The sequence below is a fragment of the Rhineura floridana genome, chromosome 6, assembly GCF_030035675.1.
Source record: "Rhineura floridana isolate rRhiFlo1 chromosome 6, rRhiFlo1.hap2, whole genome shotgun sequence".
In the NCBI taxonomy this organism is placed as follows: domain Eukaryota; kingdom Metazoa; phylum Chordata; class Lepidosauria; order Squamata; family Rhineuridae; genus Rhineura; species Rhineura floridana.
The window spans coordinates 34061119-34086860 of NC_084485.1; the positions used below are offsets into that span (position 1 = coordinate 34061119).

A 25742-nucleotide genomic window follows, 5' to 3' on the forward strand; every position below is an offset into this window, starting at 1 on the left:
TGTAGAAAATTACAAGACAAGAGGGTGGGTCCTTTCGAAATAGAAACTCAAATCAATCCCGTGGCGTACCGACTGAAGCTGCCTGACACGTTTAAAATACATCCTGTGTTCCATCGATCCCTCTTAACGAAAGCCGCCCCTCCCAGTGAGTTACGGCCGGAGGAACCTCCCGGAGCTCCACTCCTGGTAAATGAGCAGCTTGAGTTTGAAGTTGAGGAGATCTTAGATTCCAGGATCAGACGCCACAAGCTGCAGTACTTGATTCACTGGAAAGGCTATGGGGTGGCTGACAGATCATGGGAAGATGCAGCTGATGTGCATGCTCCAGAATTGGTAAAACTTTTCCATCAACGTTTTCCCCACCGTCCCAAGCCAGACAAGGGGAGGGGGGCACAGCCTGGGAGGGGGGATGGTGTCGGAAGGCAGAGCTGGGGTCCCAATCCCGGGGAGCTGGATCCCGGAGAGTTGGGAGAAGAGTATTCGGATGGATGGCAGAGGGAAGGGGGAGGAACTTTCCCCCTTTGGAGCGAAGACGAAACAGAGGAACTGCCAGTGATAAGGTCGCTTAGCGACAGGGAGCCTGAGCCCTCCCTGGACATTCTCACGCCTCCCCCTCTTTCAGGCTCAGAGCAAGAGGGGGAAGAGGGAGGGCTGCTCACAGCCGAAAAGCGGGGAGGCAGTTTACCATCAGCCCCTCCCCTATCCCCCATCCTGGAATCGGAAACTTCAGAAGAGGAGGGGGTGATGCTTCCCCCCTCACCGCGCACACGCAGACAGCTGAAAAGACAGGAGAGAAGGGGGAGAAGGCAGGCAGTACCTGAGGGGCAGTTAAGGAGGAGCGAAAGATTGCGCGCCCGTTTGGCCCCTTCTTAAAGAACAGGCGGGAAGAAGTCCCTTGCTCTGTCAACTTTCTCCCAATGCCACAGGACCTGTATCCCTGTATTGATTCATGAGAAAACGCAGTCTTTGTTTGGACATTACCCTAATAAAACACGAATTAACTACAATCGTTGGTCTGGTTCCTGAGTCACATCCTGGGCCTGACAAGATCAGAAGCCCCTGACCACCACCACCATCCCAAGGCCCAGATAAAACATCCCCTTTCTTCCCTGCCACCCTCCAACCAGCTGCCTCCATGCTTGGGACCTGGAAAGCAGCAAAATGTTAATTTCCCCTCCCCCCACACACAACTTCCACTACTGAACTATGTCAGTAAATTTACTCACTGTCCATTAAATATTATCTATAGAACCCATAAAAAACAATACCTTCATAAAACGTGTTCCAGATATTCTGAAGAAAAATACAGTTTTTCTTTTACTAGCATTGTCCCCTGTGAGGTTTTAGAAGTAACTGTAATCAAAAGATTTATGAATACCGTCACCAGAGTGGAATGGTTTAGGAGAAATAAGGCTAGCAATGATAAATGTATCTGGCATGTGGAACAGGGACTGAATGAATGGGACCAGAGACAATGCATGTCCCAGAGCTTGGAAAATTTACTTTTTTGAACTACAACTCCCATCAGCCCAATTCAGTGGCCATGCTGGCTGGGGCTGATGGGAGTTGCAGTTCAAAAAAGTAACTTTCCCAACCTCTGGCATGTCCAAATATGACAAGGAAGATCTTGCAAGAGATGAGTTGATATAAGAGTTGGACCCTGGGGATCTGGGATGGGAGCCAGTGACTGTGAAATTTGGACATGGGAGACCTGGACTCAAATTCAGATTGAAACAAGTCTTTAAATTATCAACTCAAATGAGGAATCATGAAATGTGATTAATACAGAAACTTTAAAGTACTGAATTATGGGTTTATGCTCAGGAAAAACACATTTAGTTACAAAATTGAATTACATACACACACACACACACAAGTTCAATTTCTTTTCCAGGTTTTGTGGTCTCAAAAATCAGATTCATTACTGCTCAGACCTGGACAGATAATCTGAAATAATCTAAAGTGAACATAGACAAATGCAGATAGTGGTTTTCATTTCTAACTCCTGTATTAATTTTGTAAGCACAGGCTGAAATCTTTATAACATTATGTCCTCTTTGGCTGGACTCAAGCACATCACTATGTCTTAGCCTCAATTCTCTATCTGTAAAATGGGAATAATAATTTCCATCACATGATGTTTGTGCAGATGAGTACAATAAACCCTGAGAAAGATGCACAAAGCACAAAAACATACAGAAAAGGTTTCATTTTTTAGTCTTTTTTGTAAACTTTCCACATGACTGGCTCAAGGCAGATTGGAAATATTCAGACGTATCCCGCATACCACTATCATACTTTGGACCCATAATGAGAAGATGTGATTCATTAGAAAAGACAATAATGGTGGGAAAAACAGAAGGGAGTAGAAAAAGAGGGAGACCAAACAAGAGATGGATTGATTCCATAAAGGAAGCCACAGACCTGAACTTACAAGATCTGAAGAGGGTGGTTCATGACAGATGCTCTTGGAGGTCGCTGATTCATGGGGTCACCATAAGTTGTGATCGATTTGAAGGCACATAACAGCAACAACAAATCCCGCATACCACCCTATTCCTGGCCTCCGAAAGCCAACTCCTGCACCTTGATACTATCTGTGCAAAGACATATAGCATAATTTCAAATGTACGGTACCACCATTATCCAATGTTATGATTGGGGGCAGCTGGGGCAGAGCCTGGGGCAGCATAAAAAAATAGCTGAAAAAACAGAAGCAGAAGTATCATCTAAAGGCTAAACCTTGTCTGCTAGAACGTGTCATATTTTAAAGAGGGAACTCCTCTGCTTGGGCATTGTTTAAAGCTAAGAAACCATAAGAAGGGTGAGCAGGGACCTTGAATTTACCAATCAGCAGTTTGCTCCTTGACAGCAGACTGAGCAGGCACACAGGTCACCTGATCAGAATCCTCCCCACTGTGGTGGGATGTACTGTATCTCCATTTAAATTAAAGCAGTTGGGTTGTATGATCCAGTGCTGTGTGAATGGCATTCCATGCATGCAGCAGGACTTCTCCTTCATCTCCTCTCCCTGTGCCACCAAAATCTGCTCCAGAAGGTAAAGACTGCTTTTATTTTAGCTTTTCTTGTTACGTTTCAGAACACGTTACCCAGCTTATTCCTGAAGCAGGGAGCCTCCTTCATTCCAGAGTGATGCAGTACAGAGAGCTTCTGGATTCCCTGCCCATGGATGCCTATACACATGGATGCATTCTCCACCCAGAGCTTACCATGGACTCCATGATTCCAAAGTATGCTACAGCCGAGATCCGCAGTAAGTGGCCACTTAAGCGGGGCTGCCTTGCACTAGAGAAGTGTGCTGATGTCTGGCATCTGTTGATGCATTTGAATTTTGCAAGATCACCATACCCAATTGCACAAAATGCTTAGGAAACAATAAATGGGCATAATAAATTGAAGTGATGGACTAGATCAGGGGTGGGAAACTGTTTTCAGCCTGAGGGTCACATTTCCTCTTGAGCAACCTTCCAGTGATGGCGTGCCAGTAGTGCATGTTGCCAGATGGAAAAGTGTGCACATGCATAGTAAAGAGGTCTGTGCACCAGTTTCAGCCAAAGCTTGGGACCTGGCAACCCTACACCTTTATAAGTGCAAAAGCACAGATGTGCTCTGCATTTGGTTTGTTTGATTTTCATAAACAGCAAGCAGCAGTAAAGCATCTTATCTTCCAATGAGGCTGTCTCTCCTTCCTCAGTCTAGGTTATCTTTGTGAACTAGATATCAGATTCAGGACCACCAGTGGTCTGCAGACTTCATCCAGGTTGTCCACAGTATGTCTGTGAAGAATTCAAATGGTGATATAAAATACAGTTAAAGAAATAAAAGAAGCAATGAAAATATAATTAAGCATCATACAGCATATAGCACTGTGAATTACAATTGCTATATCAGGCAGAAAAGTAGCCCACCAAGTAGTCCACCAAGAGTCTCAGCAATTTTCAAGTGGTCTGTGGGGGAAAAGGTTTGGGAACCATTGCACTAAGACTAAACTATGGTTGGATGATTCACTGATCACCTAGAAAATGTATATCAAGGAAAAAAGAAAATCTTGAAACCCACCTGCTTCTTATATCATTTCCAAAATCGTATTTCTCCATTGTGGATGAATATTTTAATAGCTGTTACCTTCTTATAGAAGCCCTCTTTGCTTCTGACAACCTTATGTCAGATTCAACATAGTATTTGTGGGCAAAAGGTTAGCCAATGACTTTGTACCAATACGTGGCACTGTTTTAAACTATCATTTGCAGCAATGAAAATGAAGGCAATTCTTGGCCTTGGATTAATAATATCCACCATGGTTGGATGCCATTCCAGGTCAGAGCCAGCATTGCTTATACAAAGATCACTGCAGTTAAAGGCTGCCAAAACCAGTTGGGCAGAACAGGAGGGGGAGAGACAGATAGTTGAGGCATGATTGCTTCAGCTAAGTTTCAAGTAATTTATATTCATTTCTGCACACATTACTCTGGCCTTCTCTCTATCTTTCCCTATGTTCCTTATTTATCTTCTTTCTCCACTCCAGCTACGGTCTCAGTTAAATACCTCTCCCTTCTGTTGGACTGGCTACTTGAACAAGCACATGCAAAAACCTTTCAGTGCAATCCTAACTATAGAAAGCTGATATAAGCTATGTCTACTGCAAACTCCATTCAGGAAGCATTTAACTTACAGCCCCCTTTTTGCCACTGGGTTGCTAGGTAATGTGACTGAGCTGAAACGGGTTTGGAATGGGTGTAAGTCTCTCTTTGCCCCGCCATGGCCCTAGAATGCCCCTTTTTATGGACTTATTTGTTTGCTAGGGACTGCTGCCCCTGCTCATTTTGCTCACCAACCCCATTTACACCCCAAGGCCTCCCCCATCCTCTCTGCCAGGTGCCCCCTAGCCATCTCTCCATTGCCTCTGCTATGCCACCTCCCCACTCTCCCCACTGCCTCTGCCAGGTGCCCATCCTCATCCCCCCACCCCCTCACCAAACCCACCCCAGATGGGTTGCCAGAGCCCCCCTGCGCACACACTGGTCATTGAAGCTCTGCCCCTCCCCCTCCAAGGGTCTTCAAACCTTCCCTCAAATCCCCACTTACCTTATGGCCTTGCTGCTGCTCACTCCCTTGCTTGCCTGCTAACTAGGCCCCAGCTAGACTCAGGCCAGCTAGGCCCTGCCTCCCTGACCCCCTTGCTGCCCCTCTCATCATCGTTGCTGCCACCCCACCAACACCGCCAGCTTGCCGCCATCACAGCCAAGGTTTGCCTCTCTTTGCTGTCCTCGCCTGTAAGCGCCATGCTACCTGTGAACACTTCAGCACAGGCACACACCTGCGCAGAAGCATTCACGGGCAGCATTCACAGGCAGCATGAACAGGTAGCATGAACATAGCATAACACTTCCAAAAATATAATATAATAAGTTTCATTTTGGACAATCTGAAAAAAAATGAAATGGACTGCCTTCAAGTTGATTCCGACTTATGGTGACTCTATGAATAGGGTTTTCATGGTAAGCAGTATTCGGGGGGGGGTTACCATTGCCTCCCTTTGAGGCTGAGAGGCAGTGACTGGCCCAAGGTCACCCAGTAAGCTTCATGGCTGTGTGGGGATTCGAACCCTGGTCTCCCAGGTCATAGTCCAGCACCTTAACCACTACACCACACTGGCTCTCTTGGACAATTTATATGCCACTTATATTTAAACAAAACTCTTAAGTGGTTTACAATGTAAGTTAAAACATCTTAAATAAACAGCAGATACAAAAAAACAAAAAGCACCTGGGATTTTCTAAGTTTTATAAGACATATCATGCAGGCTTAAGTGTCACCTTCTGAGTTGCTTATAACAGTGTATTCCAGTTCAGCCAGGATGAGCAATTTACGCCATCATAGGCCCGGCTCAGCCAGGAAAGCCCAAGATCCTCCAAATCCAAACTCTTTCTTCCCAGCAGATCTTGGGCTTGGATTGCCCTGTTGTCTAATTCCCTATATACCTGGTTATGTGAGAAGCTGAATCCCATGGTGCAAATTTGATTCAGTTTGCATTTTAATGCAGATCTCCCTAATCTGCACTTCCTAAAATATGAACTGAAATGCAGCTATCTTTCAAGATTCACTATTCTCTAAGTGTGATCGTTTTGTGATGCAGCCATATAATGTGTACAAAAATTTATATGTCAGGGGGGACTGTGCATGAAAATGCATGTAAAATTATTGAAGATAACATACAAAAATAGGTCATATGAGGGAAGTTACTTGCAAAAATTAGGCAAAATCCCATGCAAAAATGTGTATATGGGGAGCAATCCACTCTAAAATGCAGATGAGGAACTCTGGGGAGGCTGGTTATGTTGTAGAGCAGCCTTTCCCAACCAGTGTGCCTCCAGATGTTGTTGGACCACAACTCCCATCAGCCCCAGCCAGCATTGCCAATGGTCAGGAAAGATGGGAATTGTGGTCCAACAACATCTGGAGGCACACTGGTTGGGAAAGGCTGCTCTAAATAATAGGGCTCATAATAATATGGAGTGGTGCAAAAGTTATACTTGGGCAAGTGGAAAAGACAATGGAAATGTGAAGAGAGATCTTTCTTCCTTCTGGTGCTTAGAAGTGTTTGTGTAAATCTTTAATGCAGTCAGCTGAATAATCTCCCTTTACCTTCCACCTCTAATTAGACCTGGGGTGTTGTACTCGTTAGAGCAGCCTTTCCCAACCAGTGTGCCTCCAGATGTTGTTGGACCACAACTCCCATCAGCCTCAGCCAGTGTTGCCAATGGTCAGGAAAGATGGGAATTGTGGTCCAACAACATCTGGTGGCCCACTAGTTGGGAAAGGCTGTCCTAGGGAGATAGAGCATTTTCCAATTATATTTCATCCTTCCTCTCTAAGTTTTTGGGCAGTGCCAGGAAAAGCAATTCAAGAGTAAGAAGGTGGACACACTTTCATCCTTACATATATGTGGATACATACTCCCATCAGCCTCAGCCAGCATTGCCAATGGTCAGGAAAGATGGGAGTTGTGGTCCAACAACATCTGGAGGCACACTGGCTGGGAAAGGCTGTTGTAGAGTATGGACAAGAGTTATGCTGATGGATTCTTCCATATTTGTCTGGAATGAGGATGTTGCACTGCCAGGAGAGACAGCCTAAAATGGACTTCAGTTCTGATCCAGTCTGGCCATACAAAAGCTCAGCAGAAACTGAGAGACAATTAAATAAGGTTGGCCCTGAAGCTACAGGGGCATCTTTTTGCAAAAAAATGTATGGTTAGTGTTTTGAGAGAATCAGGCAGAATAAGATACAGATTAAAGGACCTCTGATTAAAACAATTAATTACCCCCCACTCTCTGATTCTGAATTGGGAAAGGATGTGCTATAATTATGGGAAGCTACCCACTGCAGTCCTGGCTGAGGATTCATTTGCTTGACTAGGTGTAGATATTTGCAAGGCAGAATTTGCAATTAATAAAACATTAGTTCTGCAATGTCTGTTTGGTATACACAAGGCAAATGGGAGGGAGGGTAGTCAAGAAAGCTTTATTTGCTATTGATTTGCTGTGGGTGAAGTTGCAGCCCGCCAACCAGATAGGCAGTAGGAAACTTTCGGGAACGTTTTAAAAATAATGCCCTCGCAGAAAGCTCCACTAACTATCTGGGACAGGAAATAAGTATAGAAAATAATTTGAAAGCTTAAGAGGTGAGGTGAATAGAGGGCACTTTCTGAAATGCATTCTGCTTGCTACAGTGATGCCAGCTGCCCCACATGTTCATGGGTTATAGTGTAATAGATTACAAATGGGACCTGCAACAAAGTCTTGCGGTGTACAGAGTATCCTGTTCAGGGCTGCTAGCCATGACCTTTTCCAGGCCACTCCATTCCAACTCCACCCCTGATTTCCACCACCCCCTCCCCAACAAGACACTCAACGTTCTATGCCCACTGAGCCTGCTCGATCCTCATTGGGTTTAAATGATTTGGGATTAAATTTTGGGACTAAATTCCACACTTTAGTTTCCCACCCCCAAAGATTAAACCTTGGGGATTCCCCAAGCCTGTCAAAACCTGCCATTTGGCTGCAAATAGTGCTATTTTGGCTACATAAAGGATCTACGCACAGATAATGAATTTGCTCTTGGTATATAATACATCAGCTGTTAGCACTTGCAAAATGTTGTGCCTTTGCCTGCACAGTTTCATTTTAAACTGCATGGGCAAAGGAAAAGGCTTCACCTGGCATCATTGTGATTGACAGGTGGCCACCCCCTACCTGTCAAAACAACCCATGAGGGTTGGGGGTCGTAAGCATCTGGCCTGTCAGCTGGAAATGGTTTCTCACTCCTGGTATATATGATACTTTCAGAATGGGTCAAGAGATGAAAGTGAGCACATGACAGGAATCAAACTAACAGTTATCATTTAGCTGTATTCATTCTCCCACCCCAGCATCTATTAAGAGATGCTCAACATAAACACCCCAAATTGACCAACTGAAATCCACCTGAATGCTTTCAACTTTGGCATCAGCATTTATTATATCTCGAGACTGTTTTTAATCAGGGGAGTTACAAATATGGCCTTTAAAATATGCTTTCTAGTGTATCATGAGCCAACTATGTATATAATATATTTCAGTGAAGTATGAAGATGATGCTTCACTTTCCCTGGTAATGGAACCAGCTTTTAGGCATAGTATCAGCTCTCTGTGGGGCTTCTTAGGCCCTGGGGTCAGATTCAGTAACTGACCATCAAGGTTTCTTACCACAGACCAGCAGCTCTGTTGAGATGTTGTTCCTGTAGCCTCAAGCTTTTCCTGACACTGAAGCTGCAATTACTACAAATGATAACTATCATTTTCTCTTTAAAAAAAAATCAGTCCAGTGACCTCATCAGTGGAGGTTGCAAGAGTAAATTGGAAAAGCCGTGTCCTCTGGCCTGATTCAATAAAGTTCACCATGGAGGAAAAGAGGGAATAACAGTATTGCTGTATAGTCCTTTATTACTTTGGCAATGCTGAGAAATAAAGGGAAACTAAGAGGCTGATTTATAGCCCAGTCGTTGCTTTTGCTGAGCCAATGATGTTGTGATAATTGAAATGGATTACTTAAAGGAGGTGTAATGCCAGGACAAGAGAAGAATAAACACTGGTCATTATTGGCCTAATTTATTCACCGTTTAGCCTGGAGAGAAGACTCCTGCTAATGTATTCACTCACTGCTCATTGAGCCTTTTCCTTAGTTTAGAACTGGACACAGTCATGCACATGTTTACTGCAATTGCACACTATATGGGACTGCCCTTGAAGGCTACTTGAAATTTACTTGGTGCAAAATACAGCTACTTGTTTCCTAGAGGGAATGGGCAGCCAAGATCATATGTCACCAGCAAGGGCATTGCTAAATGATTAAAATACTTGGGGCACAGGTCCATGACACAAATTTGCCTATAAGGGCTGAGAACAACTTTGGTGGGTAGGCACAGCAGTATGGATCACAAGTGGAAGGGTAGACCATGGCCCATTCTCTCCCCAGCCTTGATCAGATTACCACCTCTTTTTTCAGGCATCAGATGCTGTCCTTTAAATCTCCAGTTGAAATGGGAGGAAAAGGTAGTCACGGATCTCTCAGGTCCTTTTATTCACTCTCTCCCTCAACTACTGTGGTGATGGGTAGACCATGGCCCATTCCCTCCCCAGCCTTGATGTTCATCTTATTCCCTCACATCTGCACATCTGCAGAGCTGCTCACCACAGTAGCTGAGGGAGAGAATGAATGACAGGACCTGAGAGATCTGTGACTACCTTTTCCATCCATTTCAACTTAAGATTTAAAGGACAGCATCTGATGCCTGAAAAAAGAGGCAGTAACCTGATGTAATCACCTTCACCCATACAAGCCCCAATGTTTATTATAAGCTGCAGAGGTGGAAGGCATTATACCCTGTGACGATCCCCCCAGCTGGCTCTACCTGTGATACTCCCACCAGGGCCACCACCTGTCAGGATCTCGGTTTTTATTTGTTCTCTCACACGCTCTAGCACAGATCTCACAAGATCCCACTGCTAGGCAGCACCTCCAGTCACTCCCTGTAAACAATACTGCTAGAGACTTCGCCTTAGTCTCCCTATGGTTTGTTATTTTGTGTCTGGGTGCCCTTGCTGTCCACAACCCCCTTGTATCTTTGTCTATAAAGCATACAATCCTGGGTTGCTCTGAATATGTGACAATGTTACAATATCTCCCTTCACCGCTGCCACCATTTATTTGATACTGTTTCCCTCCAGCCTTGGTAATTACCCTGCCCTCCCTTCTGGTCTGTGTATCCCCAGCCAAGGATCAGGCTTTTGGTAAACCAATAAAAGTATTTATTTGATAACACCAGGAAATAACAAGATTACATTAGGAATGTTCAACAAGCGTATGGTTTCATTTAGTGTCACTCTTTATGTTTCCAGTCTTATATATTCTGCCTAAATACCAGCCAAATATAATCAAACCCACAACCAACTCCAATCCACACTCCACAACCAATCGCCAACAACTCCCCAACAACTCCCCCGACTCAACTGTCATCCTCTCATTTATACCTTCAGCCATTCAAACACTCAGCCAATCATCATCCAACATTCTCCAGTATTCTAGCCCATGTACTCCCCCCTCTTACTCAGTCACTTATCATATATCACTTAATAAACCCGCACTTACCATATTTACAGATATTAAAATACAGGGACATCACATACCCCAGCTCTCCATGAATGCAACAGGCTAGAGTCTCTTTAACTGTGGCACCTACCCTCTAGAAATATCTTCCTACAGCCATCTGCCTTAAGACTTCAATAAAACTGTAGTTCGTAGAGGCTCTCCTAATGCCTTCCTGAAAATAAATGTTTGAACACTGTTTTCTGAAGGTCTCCAGGCTTGGGCTGAGTTAGCGTTCTCTGAACCTAAGAAGAGACCACCTGGATCAGATCAAAGGCCTATCTAGTCCAGAATCCTGTTCCCCACAGTCTAGCCAGACATCTATAGGAAGCCCACAAGCAGGACATGAACCTAATAGCCCTCTTCCATTGTTTCCCAGTGATTGGAGTTTGGAGGCAGACCACCTCTGATACTGGAGGTAATATAAAACTATCTTGACTAGTAGCCATTGATAGCCTTATCCTCCATGAATTTGTCTAACCCCCTTTTAAAGCCATCTAAGTTGGTGGCCATCACTACATCTTGTTGCGAATGTCCCACCGTTCAGTTTCTTGTGGATGACTCCATGTTCTAGTATTGTGAGAGAGGAAGGAATATATATCCCTTTCCACTTTTCCCCCCACCATGCCTCATTTTATACACCTCTATCATACCCCTTGCCTTTTTTCCTAAGCTTAAAAAGCCCTGTACATTGAAACTTTTCCTCATAGTGGACTTGCTCCAGCCCTTTGACCATTTCGGTTTTCCTTTTCTGCACCTTTTCCAACTACAGTATCCTTTTTGATGTGTGGTGACCAGAACTATACATGGTATTTCCAGTGTAGTTGCACCATAGATTTGTATAAAAGCATGATAATATTGGCAGTTTTTAGTTTCAGTTCCTTTCCTAATGATCCCCCACTGGGATAAGGCCTCCAATGTAATCCACAACTGGTAGTTGTACGTTTTACAGGACTGTAACTGGAAGCAGCTCTTCAGAACACAGGTGATCTTTTCAGGACCTGGTACCTTTAATTGGAGATGCCAGGGACTGAACATACTATTACATATAAGGGCCCATCCATACCTAACTGCAAAATCTGTGTTTTCCATATTCAGTTGGTGGCCTTGAGATCCATACATGTCCTGTTTGTGGTCGGATTATTGTGAAAACCTGATCATCAAGCATCCATATGTGTGGGCTTTTTTTTGGTCTAAATTGCTTTAGCATTGCCCACTCTCCTAAGTCCATCCCTTTTCAGTGATTGGTCCATAACAATAGTTTGCTTTTCATGTGCTTTTTTGGAAGAGCGCAGAAACATATATCCTTTTTTTAATTCCCACACATGCGCAGGTTTGTGGATGTGCTGTTGGGTGGGAAGGAGACAAGGGGCTTGACATATGACAGCGGAATGCCCATAGACTGCCTATTGCAGGAAAGTCCATGGCATTGCATCCGAGTGCACGGACGTTAATGCAAGTGATTATCAGTTTAGGAAAGCATATCAGTTTTTCAGTGGTATTTCTAATGTGGATTTGTGAACGCAAAAATCCATACTAGCGTGCAATATCATCTAGACGGGCCCTAAGGCATATGCCCTACCACCAGGAAATGGCCGTTCTCTCAAAGGTCCAGCCAAAAGATATAGACTGATAATGTCAGTATGGACTTTAAACGGAGCTTCCGCTCCTCTCCTTTCTATTTCACTTGTCCCTGAGTGCTGTTTTCTTGGTGTATATAATTTAATTTAATATTTATTTTCTTTCATTTATATCCCACCTTTTTTTTGCATGTATTTATTTATTTATTGCACTTGTATACCGCCCCATAGCCAAAGCTCTCTGGGCGGTTTACAGCAATCGAAAACATTAAAACAAATATACAATTTAAAACACATCTTTTAAAATTTAAAACAATATAAAAACAATTTAAAACACATGCATTGTGGAACCCAAGGCTGTCTCTCATCCAGGCACTAATCAAATCCAAACCTGCTTAACTTCAGCAAGATGGTGGCTTTACATGCCTTCAGGCTGCACTCTGCTCTGAAATTAAAGTCAGCAGGACAGATTCTTTAGAAGAGTGAGGCTTTTTTTAGGCAAAGTTATCATTTTTGTTAAAGACAGCCATCTGGCTAAAGAAGATATGTCACAGATCTTTCTTTAATCCATTCTCTTTCCATTTTTCACAGGACATTTAGTTAACGCCAGCACGGACCTGATGAAATTAGACCATGAAGAGGAGCCACAACTAACAGAGCCATACCTTTCCAAACAGAAGAAACTCATGGTGAGACACTCTTCACACCACACTGCATTATTATGCTGGGGAAGGAAATGCAAATGTGCTGCACACAATGTGGTTTTATGAGGACCCCAATGGCACAGAGGATTTGGATGGACACTGATACTGGAGGTGACTAGCCTTCTGCTGAATTGGGCTAGACTTGAGTACTGTAGCTGACTAAGGTTTCACAAATGGAGATCCACCAATTACCATCAGCTGCACTTGTCCGCTGCCTCTGTAACTACAATCAGTGTGCCACTGCTTGCCATTTTGCCTGCCTTTGCTACCTAACAGCCAGATGCAAAAGAAGACAAGGCTCCTGCACCTTTAGCAGCTGTATAGAAAAGGGACTTTCTGCTGTGTAGAAGAGGAAATTTGAGAGTTGGGACCTTAAAGGTCTACTCCGACTGCCAGCTCACTGCAGAATGTACAATGCAGGATGCAACTACAGCATCCCTGACAGATGGTTCTCCAGCCTTTGCTTAAATACCTCTAGTGCCCATTACCTCCCAAGGCAGTCTTTTCCACTGTGAACTGTCCTCATAATGTTTCACTGAAACCTGTTTTCCTGCAATTTCCACCCAATGGTTCTAGTCCTGCCTTCTGGACCAACAGCAAACAAGTCTGCTCCATCTTCTATGTGATAGCCCTTCGAATTCATATCTAACTTTAAACTTCTCAAGGCTGAACATACCCAGCTTTTTCATAGGACCATTTCCAGAGCCCTCACCATCCCAGTTGCCCTCTTCTGGACATATTCCAGTTTGTCAATATGTTCCATAAAATCTGGCACCCACAACTGGACACAGTGCTCCACATATGACCTGCCCAGCACAGAATAAGGTAGAGCTAAATCTTCTTGTGATCTAGACCCAGGGTTTCTGCAGAGCCCTGGCACAGCTTGGGAGTAGTTTTTATTAATACATCCCTGAATATTTGGTCATCTGAGTACCTCATCTCATTGCAGAATAACCAGAACAATGATGAGGTTTTTGAAATCATTTTTGCAAGAATCTACTGCATTCCATTTGTGTGAATATTGGTTTATAAGGAAGTTAATTGCAGGAACACACATTCTTCTCATTTAATTTTGACACAAACCTTTTACTGTTTACATTTAGGCCAAGATTCTGGAACATGACAATGTGAACTACTTGAAGAAAATCCTGGGTGAGCTGGGTATGGTGCTAGATCAGATTGAAGCCGAGCTGGAGAAGAGAAAAATTGAATATCAAGGTATGCTTCATGCTGAAATTATTTTCTAAACCTGCTATAAGACACTGCTGAGGAGCAAACCTTATTTGGCAAGTAAAGCTGGAACATATATTGTTAGATGAGACATAATCCATTATCTGAAGGCTTTTGTATGAAAATGGTATTTTGCTGTCAACAATTTATTATTATTACCTGTATCTGTTGTGATATGATTATGGCTAAGGCTTCATTTGATATGGCAAATCCAGATGGCCAGAGCAGGTGTCTGGACAAGGGGACTCATAGAAGAATAAGCCAGGCAGTGCAGTGGCTGCATCTAAAGAAACATTTAAGGGAGGGGTGGGGAACCTCAGGCCTAGTGGCTGAACAAGGTCCATCCAGGCCTCTCTGTCCAGCCCTTGGGGCTCTCCAGGCCACATCCTTTCTCCCCGGGACATTTCCCTTACCATCCTGCCCTGAGCCCTCTTTGAGTGCTTCTGCCTGGTTGGAATGTATCTTTGAACTATGGCCTTTTGCTTGTCTGGGTGGAAAGTGTATGTAGAAACCTCTGACTTGGCTGAAATGCAGTCTGCTGTACAAAGTTAAGAGTCTGCCTCCTTTTCCTTCTGGCCCCACCCACTTTTTGTTTCTGGCTCCTCCCAGCCCTGACATGCATTATGGCCCTCAGATATAAAAAGGTTTCCCACCCCTGATTTAAGTTAAAGGCAAATAATGCAGTGGTGCTCCACTATCATCACCCAGGGCTGGTATTCTAGAGCAGTGTTCTTCAACCTTGGGTCCCCAGATATTGCTGGACTACAACTCCCATCATCCCCAGCCAGCTTAGTCAATGACCAGGGATGATGGGAGTTGTAGTCCAACATCATCTGGGAACCCAGGGTTGAAGAACACTGTTCTAGAGCATGTGATGGATCCACTGTAGTGGATCTCTATATATTATGTTGATGAGCTGTTAGTTGCCATATTTTCAAACAAAACACTTCTGATATATAAAATCTAGGCAAAAATAGTCCTGTGGTCATTTGGGAAGAAGAGTTATGGGCAGCATGAAGTGATGGAGAACTAGGTTAAGAAGGTGTGGGGGAGAATTCTTTTTTTACTTCTGGTTCCAGATACCTAGAGACTTGCGTTTGTAGATATTTTCTAATTTGCACAAAATTAGAAGACTGGCTTCAGTGTCACAAGATCATTAACATGTTCATCGTGAAACAATTCACAAAGATGTTCTATTGCCCACTGTGATACATTATAACTAAAATGACATCCTTTGACTGAAGTTACATTGCAGAAACATCCATTTACTAACTGAGGCTACAGTTCTCAGGGATGTGGAACCTGTAGTCCTCCAGATGTTGTTGTGCTCCAATTCCCATCAGACTCAGCCAGCAAGACCAATAGTCAGGGATGATGGGAGTTGTAGACCAGCAACATCTGGAGAACCACAAGTTCTCCACTCCTATTATAACACTTACCTGGAAATAAGTCACATTGAACTGACTGGGACTTACTTCTGAGTAGGATCATTTTTAGGATCACATAGTTAGTTCCTAAATGTACAATAATCATTATACCACCATGAGAGTGGCTGTATTATAGCCAGCATTTTTTGCATTCCGCAATGTTAAATTGAAAATACTCCCCCATGCCATTCTGATACTTTCCATAAGCTCATTTCAAAACAAAATCTTACAAAACATATAGTCCTTATATGACCTGGGTTCGAATCCCCACACAGCCATGAAGCTTACTGGGTGACCTTGGGCCAGTCACTGCCTCTCAGTCTCAGAGGAAGGCAATGGTAAACCACCTCTTAATACCGCTTACCATGAAAAGCCTATTCATAGGGTCGCCATAAATTGGAATCAACTTGAAGGCAATCCAATTCATATTCAAGCATGATTACACAGGAGGAAATCCCATTGAACTCAATAAGCATGCAAATGATCGAACCTGCCCTCCCCTCCTCCTCCCTCCCATCACCTCCCTTTTGCCCCTTCCCTTGCGGTTTAAGAACGTACCTATAGCCACCACTCACCATATGCTTAGAGGCACATGTTATCAAAATCTTCCAAGCTACACAGGAAGTGGATTGGACAGTGAAAGACCAACCCAAATTGTGTTTGCATTTTGACAAATTTGTAGGGCAGCCCAATATCTCAGAGAGGAGGTCAGGTCTCCTGCTCCCCTGGTGCATTCACCATAGGTGCCCAATTTCCCTGGTTTTTAAAGTTTGATAGAAATATCTGTTGACTATAGGTACGCTCTTAAACTGCAAAGTTTTTTGCCTATTAGTGAATATAATTTGAGAATAGTTTGCAAACACGCAGTCTCCCAACACAAATTATAACAGTCCTTTTTTTGTTTAAATTTATCATAATTAGATTGTGTACCTCCTTCATACAAATACTTTGCTCTTTCCTTAACGTGCTCATCTTTACAAATTTTAAATTATAAGGTAGACCACTTTCCATGTACAGGATCTTCCACTGGTTTCTATATTATTATTATTTTTTTCTGTACAAGGAAACCTTTTGTTTTGTTATGAGGAGGTCAATGACTGCAATAGAATACTTGCAGGTCCCTTTGTGTCTTCGATGAAATCCTAATATTGGCAAGTCTGCTTTAAAATGAGTGAAGGCAGAAATCTCAAGCACTGCAAAGTTGCATTAAGCTAGCACTTTTTTTTGTCCCAGCAAAACTCTTTGAATTCTCTTCCTCAGTTCAGGTCCAGTGGGCATTCATTTTGTTTCTGATTCTTTGAGTGTCCAGCTCTGAGCCAAGTTCGACCAGCAGCTCTTCAACACATGGTCATATCATACTTGAAAGAGGGCACCCTATAATACTCAGTGAACCATCTGAGGGTTCAAGTGCAGAGAGAAGGCAGATTCTGAGTTTCCTGTATATATAAACACTCCAGCTAATGTGTTAAGAAGGGATGGGGAGAAATTAGATTCAGTTCACATTGAAATGTGAATCTCCTTAAATTGACACTTTTCAAAACAATATGTGAAACAAAACACAGCCATCCTTAAAAAATTGCACTTCACTGAATTTTGAAGTGCAGTTCTCCAGCCCTGCAGTGTGTACAAAAATGCATACTCTAGGGTAAAGTATGTATGAAAATGCATATATTGGTGAAAATTACAAAAACGCATTATGTTAGGCAAAATTGCTTGATAAAAATGTGTATATTAGAACAAATTTGCAGTGTCTTTTGCCCCCCCCTGGCAGTTGTGCTGTGGGGTGCTGCAGGGTACCATCTTGTCCCCCATGCTGTTTAATATCTATATGAAGCCCTTGGGAACAGTTATCAGGAGATTTGGGGCGAGGTGTCAGCAGTATGCTGACAATACCCAGCTCTATTTCTTTGTAACATCTGAATCGGGAGAGGCCATGCAAGCCCTGTACCTCTGTCTGGACTCAGTGGCAGGTTGGATGAAGGCCAATAAACTGAGTCTGAATCCTAGCAAGACAGAGGTGCTATGGGTTGGTGGTTCCCGAGTTCGGATAATTGGTTAGTTGCCTGCTTTGGATGGGGTTGTACTCCCTCTGAAAGAGCAGGTTTGTAGTCTGGGGGTGCTCCTGGATCCATCTTTGTCGCTAGAGGTCCAGGTGACTTCAGTGGCTAGGAGTGCCTTTTACCAGCTTCGGCTGGTAGACAGCTGTGGCTGTTTCTGGACCGGGATAGCCTGACCGCTGTTGTCCATGCACTGGTAACCTCCAGGCTGGATTACTGTAATGCACTCTGTGTGGGGCAGCCCTTGAGGTTGGTCTGGAAGTTGCAGCTGGTGCAAAATGGACAGATTTGCCTATCCCTAGTGCAAGGGTTTACTTCAATGTAGTTCCTTCAGTGCGAGGATTTCTTCATGAACTCATGACAAACTTGCTCCATTGATGGGACCTAAGTGTGACTGCCTTGATCTAGATCCATTTCAGTGATTTGTACTCAGCCAGGACTTTATAGTACCATTTACAACATAAACTTTTTATAAGTGGTTATTCCAAATGGGTCTTCTAATTTAATCATAATGTTAGGTAGCTCGCAGACATCATTCCCAACTGGGGGGTAGGGACAGGAAATATCTCATGAAAGAAGGAACTTGGTGAAGGATTTTCATAAATCCAACTTTCTGCTTTTTTCCATTGCTGCTACTCACTCAAGACCCAAATTTGCAAGGTTCTTTGTGACTTCAAAGCACCTGTGACTGTGATGGCATGCCATGTCAGCTGAGCAAATTGCAGCCAGGGATGTTTTGATACATTAGGGCAGCTTCCACTTTCTGATGTTGCAGAGAACCTTGTATGTTTAGGACCAGACAGCTGACTCACTTGCAAGAGTAAATGAAGACATGCCATGACAGTAAGAGCAGACAAATTCATGGTATCAAAAGAGGCAGCGTAAGCAGAGGAGAAAGAGAAAGGCAGTGGATTCAGGAAAACCATTGGAACAGAGGTTCATATGAACATGGCAGCAGAGAAGTCAAAATAATAATTCCAAAGCAAAGTGGAAAAAAGTCTGAAAATCACTAAAATAATATCTGCCTGCCCTCTTCAAATGTGTAGACTCTTACAGCTTAAGGTGTGTGTGTTGTTGTTTTTCTAACAGAAATGTAGACACTGAGGCTGCAGTGGAAGTGAAAGATCAGTGTAAAGGGAGGAGGGAGGCTGCTTAACCCTTTCCTACTGCACAGTTTTTTTCTGCAGAGAATCCCACCCACCCCCTTAGTGCTTTTAATCCACTGGGCAAAATATATGAGTAGTTCTGACGTTAAGAGCATTTGCAAATGTATATTGCTAGGTAAGTCTCTCCTCGCAAAACTTTTCACATAGGAGAGACATTTTTAACAGCCTTTCCAGCAGAGACAGTTACTACTAAAAAATAAGTCCTTCTCTACATAAGCCTGACATTTCTAATAAATGCACCTGCCAATGTATCTCAGGCTGGCCTGCACAGAGGCTTGCTTTCTGGCTTTGGGAGTCAGCCAAGTTCTAGTCTCTTGAGCGTCTTCTGTTCTGTCACAGGCATATGCTTGAAAAAAAATCTTAGCAGGCTTGGGTAAGCTGCATGCAAAAGTGCCAAGGTGACAGACATCACTGTGAGAGGCAACCAATAATTATGAGTGCAATATGCTGCAAAGTGGGAGTCAGAGAGAGAAGGAGAGAATCATGGTCTCAGAAACTATTTTTGGCTACTACATTTTATGCACAAAAATACACACTCAAGAGAATGGATAACTTGGTTGGAAATCTACATTAACTAAATACCTTGTGTGAAGATCTTGGGTTATATTATCATTACTGGAAACACACCCTATAATTTATTGATTTATGTATTTAGAGCATTTTGACTCCACTCTTCAGCCAAAAAAAAGGCTCCCCGAGCCGCTTACAAAGACTCACTCTGAAGGCTCCCCTATCTGCTGCCTCACTGCAAGTTTTTCTTTGACTTGAAGATTCTAAAGGTTAGTTTGGAGAACCAAAACAAATAAATAAGGTGTTGCGATTGTAATTGCATGCCCCTTTTTTTGGATTAGCAAAAATGGATTAGCCCTTAATGATAGAGTTGCCACTGAATGCCACAAAGGTTTTCATGATGGATGACTATCACAATTTCAAAGTCTGCTGCAAATGTTGTAGCCATAGGTTTCCCTTGCACAATGGATTCATCAAATTCTGCTAAGACCACTAGGGAAAGAGGCAGCACAGCAGGAAAAGAAAGCATTACCACGTCTTTTTCTTCTTCGTGCCCACTAAGGGTGTTTTCACACAAGACAGTCCACCTTTGATTCAGTGGTATATTAGTCATTTTACATTTTAATGGCAAAAAATCCCTCCATCACCCCCATTTTTCAGTCGGCCCAAATGGAAGAGCTGACTGCCGTGCAGGCTGCACAGACCTGCTGCCTTTCTCTTTCTTTGTGCCAGATTTGGTAAAAAATTAAGAGTAGCCAATTAAGCTTCACCAAAAACAAAAAAGGAAATGCATTGTGAAAAAAGGATGCCAATTTGCATAACCTTTGCATATGTTAATATATATATATATGTATAGATGCAAATTTAGGCGTAATCACTATAATTCAGATAGAAATTCAGTACATCTAACTATGGTAGGGAAGACTGTGAGTGGGTGACATACGTGCCTGCTCAATCTGCTGTTCAGATGCTACCTGTTGATTAGGCCCCTCCTCTCCTTTCAAATGGAGGACTGTCCCCTGACAGCCTTTCAGAAGACTGTCATCTGTAATGTAGGACACATGGGTGCCCTATGGAAAGCAAGGATTTGGTAGGGGAGAGTTGACAAAATGCATAAATGGCAAAACCTAGCAACAACGATTAACAGCGCAATCTTAACTGTGTTTCTCAAAACTATGTCCTATTGAATTTATTGGGGATTATTCCCAGGAACGTGGTGTTTGAATTGCATCCTAGACTACCACCATAGCCCTCTTGCCAGTAGTCCATTTAATGAGCCCAAAATAGAAGACAACTGAACATCAAGTAAATCATTTCATCAGCTGAATATGAAAGCCAATAAAGTTCAGGGTTGGATTTTGTATCCGTTCCTAAGTTTTCAAATGAGACATAATTTTTAAAATATATTGTTGCTGTGTTGGCTTTGTTCTCCAGGACAGAAGTGTGAACTCTGGCTTTGTGGGTGCATGTTCACCTTGGCTGACATCTTGCTGGGAGCCACACTGCATCGCCTCAAGTTTCTAGGACTCTCTAAAAAATATTGGGAAGATGGCAGTAGACCCAACCTACAGAACTTCTTTGAAAGAATACAAAAACGCTTTGCCTTCAGGAAAGTTTTGGGAGACATACACACCACACTCCTCTCAGCGGTGGTACCCAATGCCTTCAGGCTGGTCAAGCGGAAACCTCCATCCTTTTTTGGAGCTTCCTTCCTCATGGGATCTCTAGGGGGGATGGGATATTTCGCTTATTGGTATCTAAAGAAAAAATACATCTAATGCTGGCTGTTCTGGTGTTTAGTTTGGTGTCTCTGTACCGTGTGAAACCATGATGAATCTTCAGTAACTGTAATGAAATCGAAACCAATATGAATAACTATATTGTTAATGTAACATTCCATAGTCTAGAAATAGAAAACCTATACTGCAAGGAAAGCGAGTCAACAAAAATATTCAACTTCTACAATGCCTTTTTTTTAGGTTTAAGTATTCTAAAACTGTAAATGGTAGTTGTGTTAATGCTTACACAACTGCTGTGGAGCAAAACAGCTCTTTAGCACAGGAATGTGCTGTCAGAAGAGAGATGGCAACACCCCAGGAACACAAAATTGAAAGACGGGGTGATCTTCCGCATCTTTACATTTTCCCCCAATGTTTGGTGGCCTCATAGCACATTCTTCCCTCCCACAGATGAAAAGAGCGGGAACTTTTCCCTCCTAAGAACTGTTGTGGTGTTGTGATGAGACAGACTTTTAAGCAAAACAAAACAAATGAACACAGCCAGGAAAACCACAGTAGTTTGTGAAGTTGTAGCTTACGGTGGAAATGATTTGTGTCTCTTTCTGTCTTCGTATATCATAATTTCCATTGAACTGAGTATTTTTAATCGACCTGCGCTTAGAATGTATCCTCTTTCTACTTCTGTATTTTTATTTGTTTATTTAATTGTTAAACAGCCAGTGGATTTTTTTCTGATTATAACTTTGATTTCACAGATGGATTTCTGTCTTATTGAGATGTTTGCCTTGAGTTTCTTTAATGAATTTGCCAAGCATTGTTCACAAGGGAGCCTTTCTGGACTCTAACAACATGACTGTTTTAATAAGTTACAAGCCATTTTCAAAGGATTTGTTTTCATTTTGCTTGTTTTTTCCCCCCTCACCCTTCCTTGGGGAGCATTTTTTAAAGTCATTGTCTCACTGTATATTTTCTTAAAAACATTTTGCACAGAAAACCACCCTTCTCACTTTCTTGTGCCTTTTGCATGTTGGAAAGAGTAACGAGCATCACTGCTACTAATGCTTAAAAACCCTCTGAGAACCTAAATAAATCATATGGGAGGAGTAACAGCTTGACATTTCTAAATGTGTGTAGCATTTGTTGACTCATTTCCAAGAGTAAATGTGTGTGCCTTTTCCTACTTTAACATAGTCAGGGTTGGCTTAGTCTCAGAATTTGCCACGATTAACTCCTTGAACAGGAAATATTAACAATGTCATGTGTATTTTTTTTCTACTTTAACATAGGACTCCTCCAGACAAATTATTTATTGAGCACTTACTGCACAAAGCCTACACAGAGGTTAGACTATGTCTGGTCTTTACTGAGCATTCATTCTGATTTGCTTGCAAGGTGTTTATGCATCTTCCCCTTAAACATTCATTCATCCCACACTTCCCAGTCCACTTCCATAGGTCACAGCCACACTATACATTTAAAGCAAATGTATACCACTTTAACAGTCATGGCTTCACCCAAAGAATCCTGGGAACTGTAGTTTACCCCTCACAGAGCTACAACTCCCAGCACCCTTAACAATGACATCTCCCAGGATTTTTCAGGGGAAGCTAATGAATGGTGTGGAGGTGACTCATGTCACTTTCCTAACTGCAAAAAGGCAGTTTCTTTTTTAAAGTGAATTTGTTGCACTATTTATTTATTTATTTTATTTGGTTTATATCCCGCCCTTTCTCCCAGTAGGAGCCCACTAGGGAAACAAGAGTGTTTTACTCCACTTTCAACTGTGCATACCTAAAGTTCTGGTGTGTGCTCGAATCCCTGCAAAATACTGACAGTCTGGAGAAGCCCATAGTCAGGAGGTAGCTTAGTCTCGGAATCTGCTATAAATAATTCCTGGAATATTATTATTATTTATTACATTTGTATACCTCCCCATAGCCAAAGCTTTCTGGGCAGTTTACAACAATTAAAAACAAATATGAAAATATACAAATTAAGTTAAGACTCTAAGTGCATGGACAGTGCTTTTCTCTCACCATCTTGCTAACCATAACCAGCCATTATATGTTTGATAGCAGAGAGAGGGACTTGCAATGCAGGGTTATGATTTTGAGGTAGACTAGAACCCAAATACCTCTCATTCTAGAAAGTAGCCACTGTAAAGAAATTCTCACACAGATGCTGTTGGGGAAATCTGCAGTTTTGGATTTCAAAATAAGATCATGGCCTTGGATACCAGGGAGAGTTATCATTTACCCTGGTGAATACTGTTGTCCAGTAGTCCAATAGACACATTTCAGGAATAAAGTGTGCAATTAGAATATAGGAGCATGAGAAACTGCCTTGTACTTTATACCATTTGGTCCACCATCTAACCCAATATTGCCTACACTGACAAGCAGCAGCTCCTGATCTACTGCCTTATTTAGTCCTCCAGATTGTTTTCTTGGATCAGCATGCTTTGTCCAAACAAAGATTGAAATCTCTAACACAATCTGTTCTGGCACCTTCTGAATACTTATTGACTAGCTGTCTAATATGGAACATGTCTAACTGAAGACCATTACTTTGTTAGAACATCTCATAGCTGTTACTTCATTTTTTAAACATCTTTCCTCAACATGGTGCCTTCCAGATGTTTGGGGCTACAACTCCCATCAGCCCTAGTCAACAGGGTCAATAGTCAGGTGTTAGGGGAGTTGTGGTCCAACAACACCTGGAACGCTGTTTCATACAGTAGACTTTTTTTAAAAAAAGCTGATCAGCATATGGCAAATCTTGGGGCAGCCCCGTTAGGATTCTCTGGGTAGGATATATTAATAAAGAACTAAGTCAGCTCGCTGAAATAACATTTAGCTAAGGCCAAGTGATGAAACACAGTGGTTGCATAGAACAGGAAATTGCTGCAGATGTAGTTTCATACCTCACAGCGCAGTGTGAAATCCTCTTGCAAAACTTTTGAAGAAGGCTTGTTCTTTGCAGCTGAGCTCCCCATTTCTTAAACGTATGAGGATATTACACTACAAATTCATTGTTCTATTTTTCTCAATGAATACTAGTTCAATTAGTTAATTTTGGATGCTTCCACACTGTTGCCAATTTGGGGTGGGTTTCTATCATACCAGCAAATTCAGGTCGCACAATTATAGTTGACTGAGAGGTCTTGCACAACAATCCCACTTCCCCAAAAGATCAAACTTTTTGCAATAAGGAATGTGATGGGAAAATACACTGGAAAGTGTGGGACAACACTTACTTTTGACCAGGGCAGGTGACAGGCATGACTGGGGCCTTGGGCATCATAGCCCAACACCCCCCATACAGGTGGCATGGGGCTGATAAGCCCACCTGCACACCCACCTACCTCTCTTGTTGTGTGAATGAGGTGCACGCATAGCGCACATTCCTGCCATCAACAAAGATGGCAGTGGGGAAGTCAGACCCTTAGGGAAGCATTTGGGTGATGGCAAGCATGCACGCACAGTGCACACCACATTTACACTGACTGGAGAGGTAGGCAGGGTGTGCAAGTGGGCTTATTGAAGCCTGCACTACTGGTATTGGAGGAGGGGGAGCTCTCTCTCTCTGTGATCCTCAGCAGGGTTAAGGTGCAGGACCCGACAGTGATGCGGATCATGGAACAGAACCACCATCCTCCCACCCTAAGGAGAGGCCCTTCTGGGCCACAGGGGCCATAGGCCAGGACCCAACCTGGCTGCCCTCTGGCACCAGCCCTGCTTTTGAGACATCACTGTCTAACCTCTCTGTAAATAAATGAGAATGAACGCACATTAAATAGCCAACGTTATCCAATCTCCCTGCACACAAATCGGAATGAAAGCTCAGGAAACAGGTTGTCTGGAAGTACCCTGTGTCTGAGAAATGCTTCAGAAGAAGGGAAAGACGCAACCAGGCCCTGAGTTTTTGCAATTTCTAGACTCAATTCAAGTCTAATCAGGGTTCACCTATCCCATGGGGAGACATGACAAGTGTAGGGAATGTCATGAAGGCTCAACAGATTCTGTAAAGGCAGCGCAAAGAGAAGTCAAGGGTACACACGTGCAGTTGTCCTGAATGACCCTTATTAAATGCACACAATTTACTACAGCATCATTCTAGTCCCAGAGCTGTGCATGGACCAAACTGAAGCTTAGTTGGAGTCAATTGTTTCTGGTGAAAAGTGTTTCTCCCTCTCCTCCCTTTCACTGCAGTCTTAAAATAGAAAAGGCCAACAGCTGCTTCCAGAACCTTTTGTAATGATCTGTTCCCTCGTCCCTGAGGCTCTTTCCGGAAGCAAGGAACTGCCTCATCAGGCTTTAAGGCACCTCAAGGAGACTGCACCAAGTCAGCACCACCAGAGACAAGTATTATCTGCTGCATGAGAGACAGTCATGTGCGAGAGCTGCATGGCTTGTAAGATCAGTTGCATGCTTAAGGCCAAACTACTCATGATCGCAGCAAACTTCTTTAAATCTGTGTTTTGCCCTAGTGATGTATAAAGTGGGCTGGGCATTGGGATCTGACTTCAAGAGCCAATGAAGTGCATGGATAAGAGGTGAAGAATCCTGCCCTCTACCTGTGGCTTACCATCTGTCTCACAAGGGCACTTTTCTCTCTGAGTG

At 43.0% G+C, this 25742-nt stretch overlaps 1 protein-coding gene across 6 annotated transcripts in view; it reads left to right on the plus strand.

Annotated features, from left to right (window-relative positions):
* Positions 1-22215, plus strand: part of GDAP1L1 (ganglioside induced differentiation associated protein 1 like 1) — a 62887-nt gene extending 40672 nt beyond the window's left edge. For 5 of the 6 annotated variants that reach the window (XM_061631406.1, XM_061631410.1, XM_061631407.1 and 2 more), the window contains 4 exons: positions 3101-3274; positions 12879-12976; positions 14095-14209; positions 20816-22215. In XM_061631406.1, coding sequence (XP_061487390.1) covers positions 3101-3274; positions 12879-12976; positions 14095-14209; positions 20816-21159 — 731 coding nt within the window. In that variant the 3' untranslated portion in view covers positions 21160-22215. The remainder of the gene's footprint in view (positions 1-3100; positions 3275-12878; positions 12977-14094; positions 14210-20815) is intronic. The other variant, XM_061631409.1, reaches the window with a different exon arrangement.
* Positions 22216-25742: the final 3527 nt, after the last annotated feature.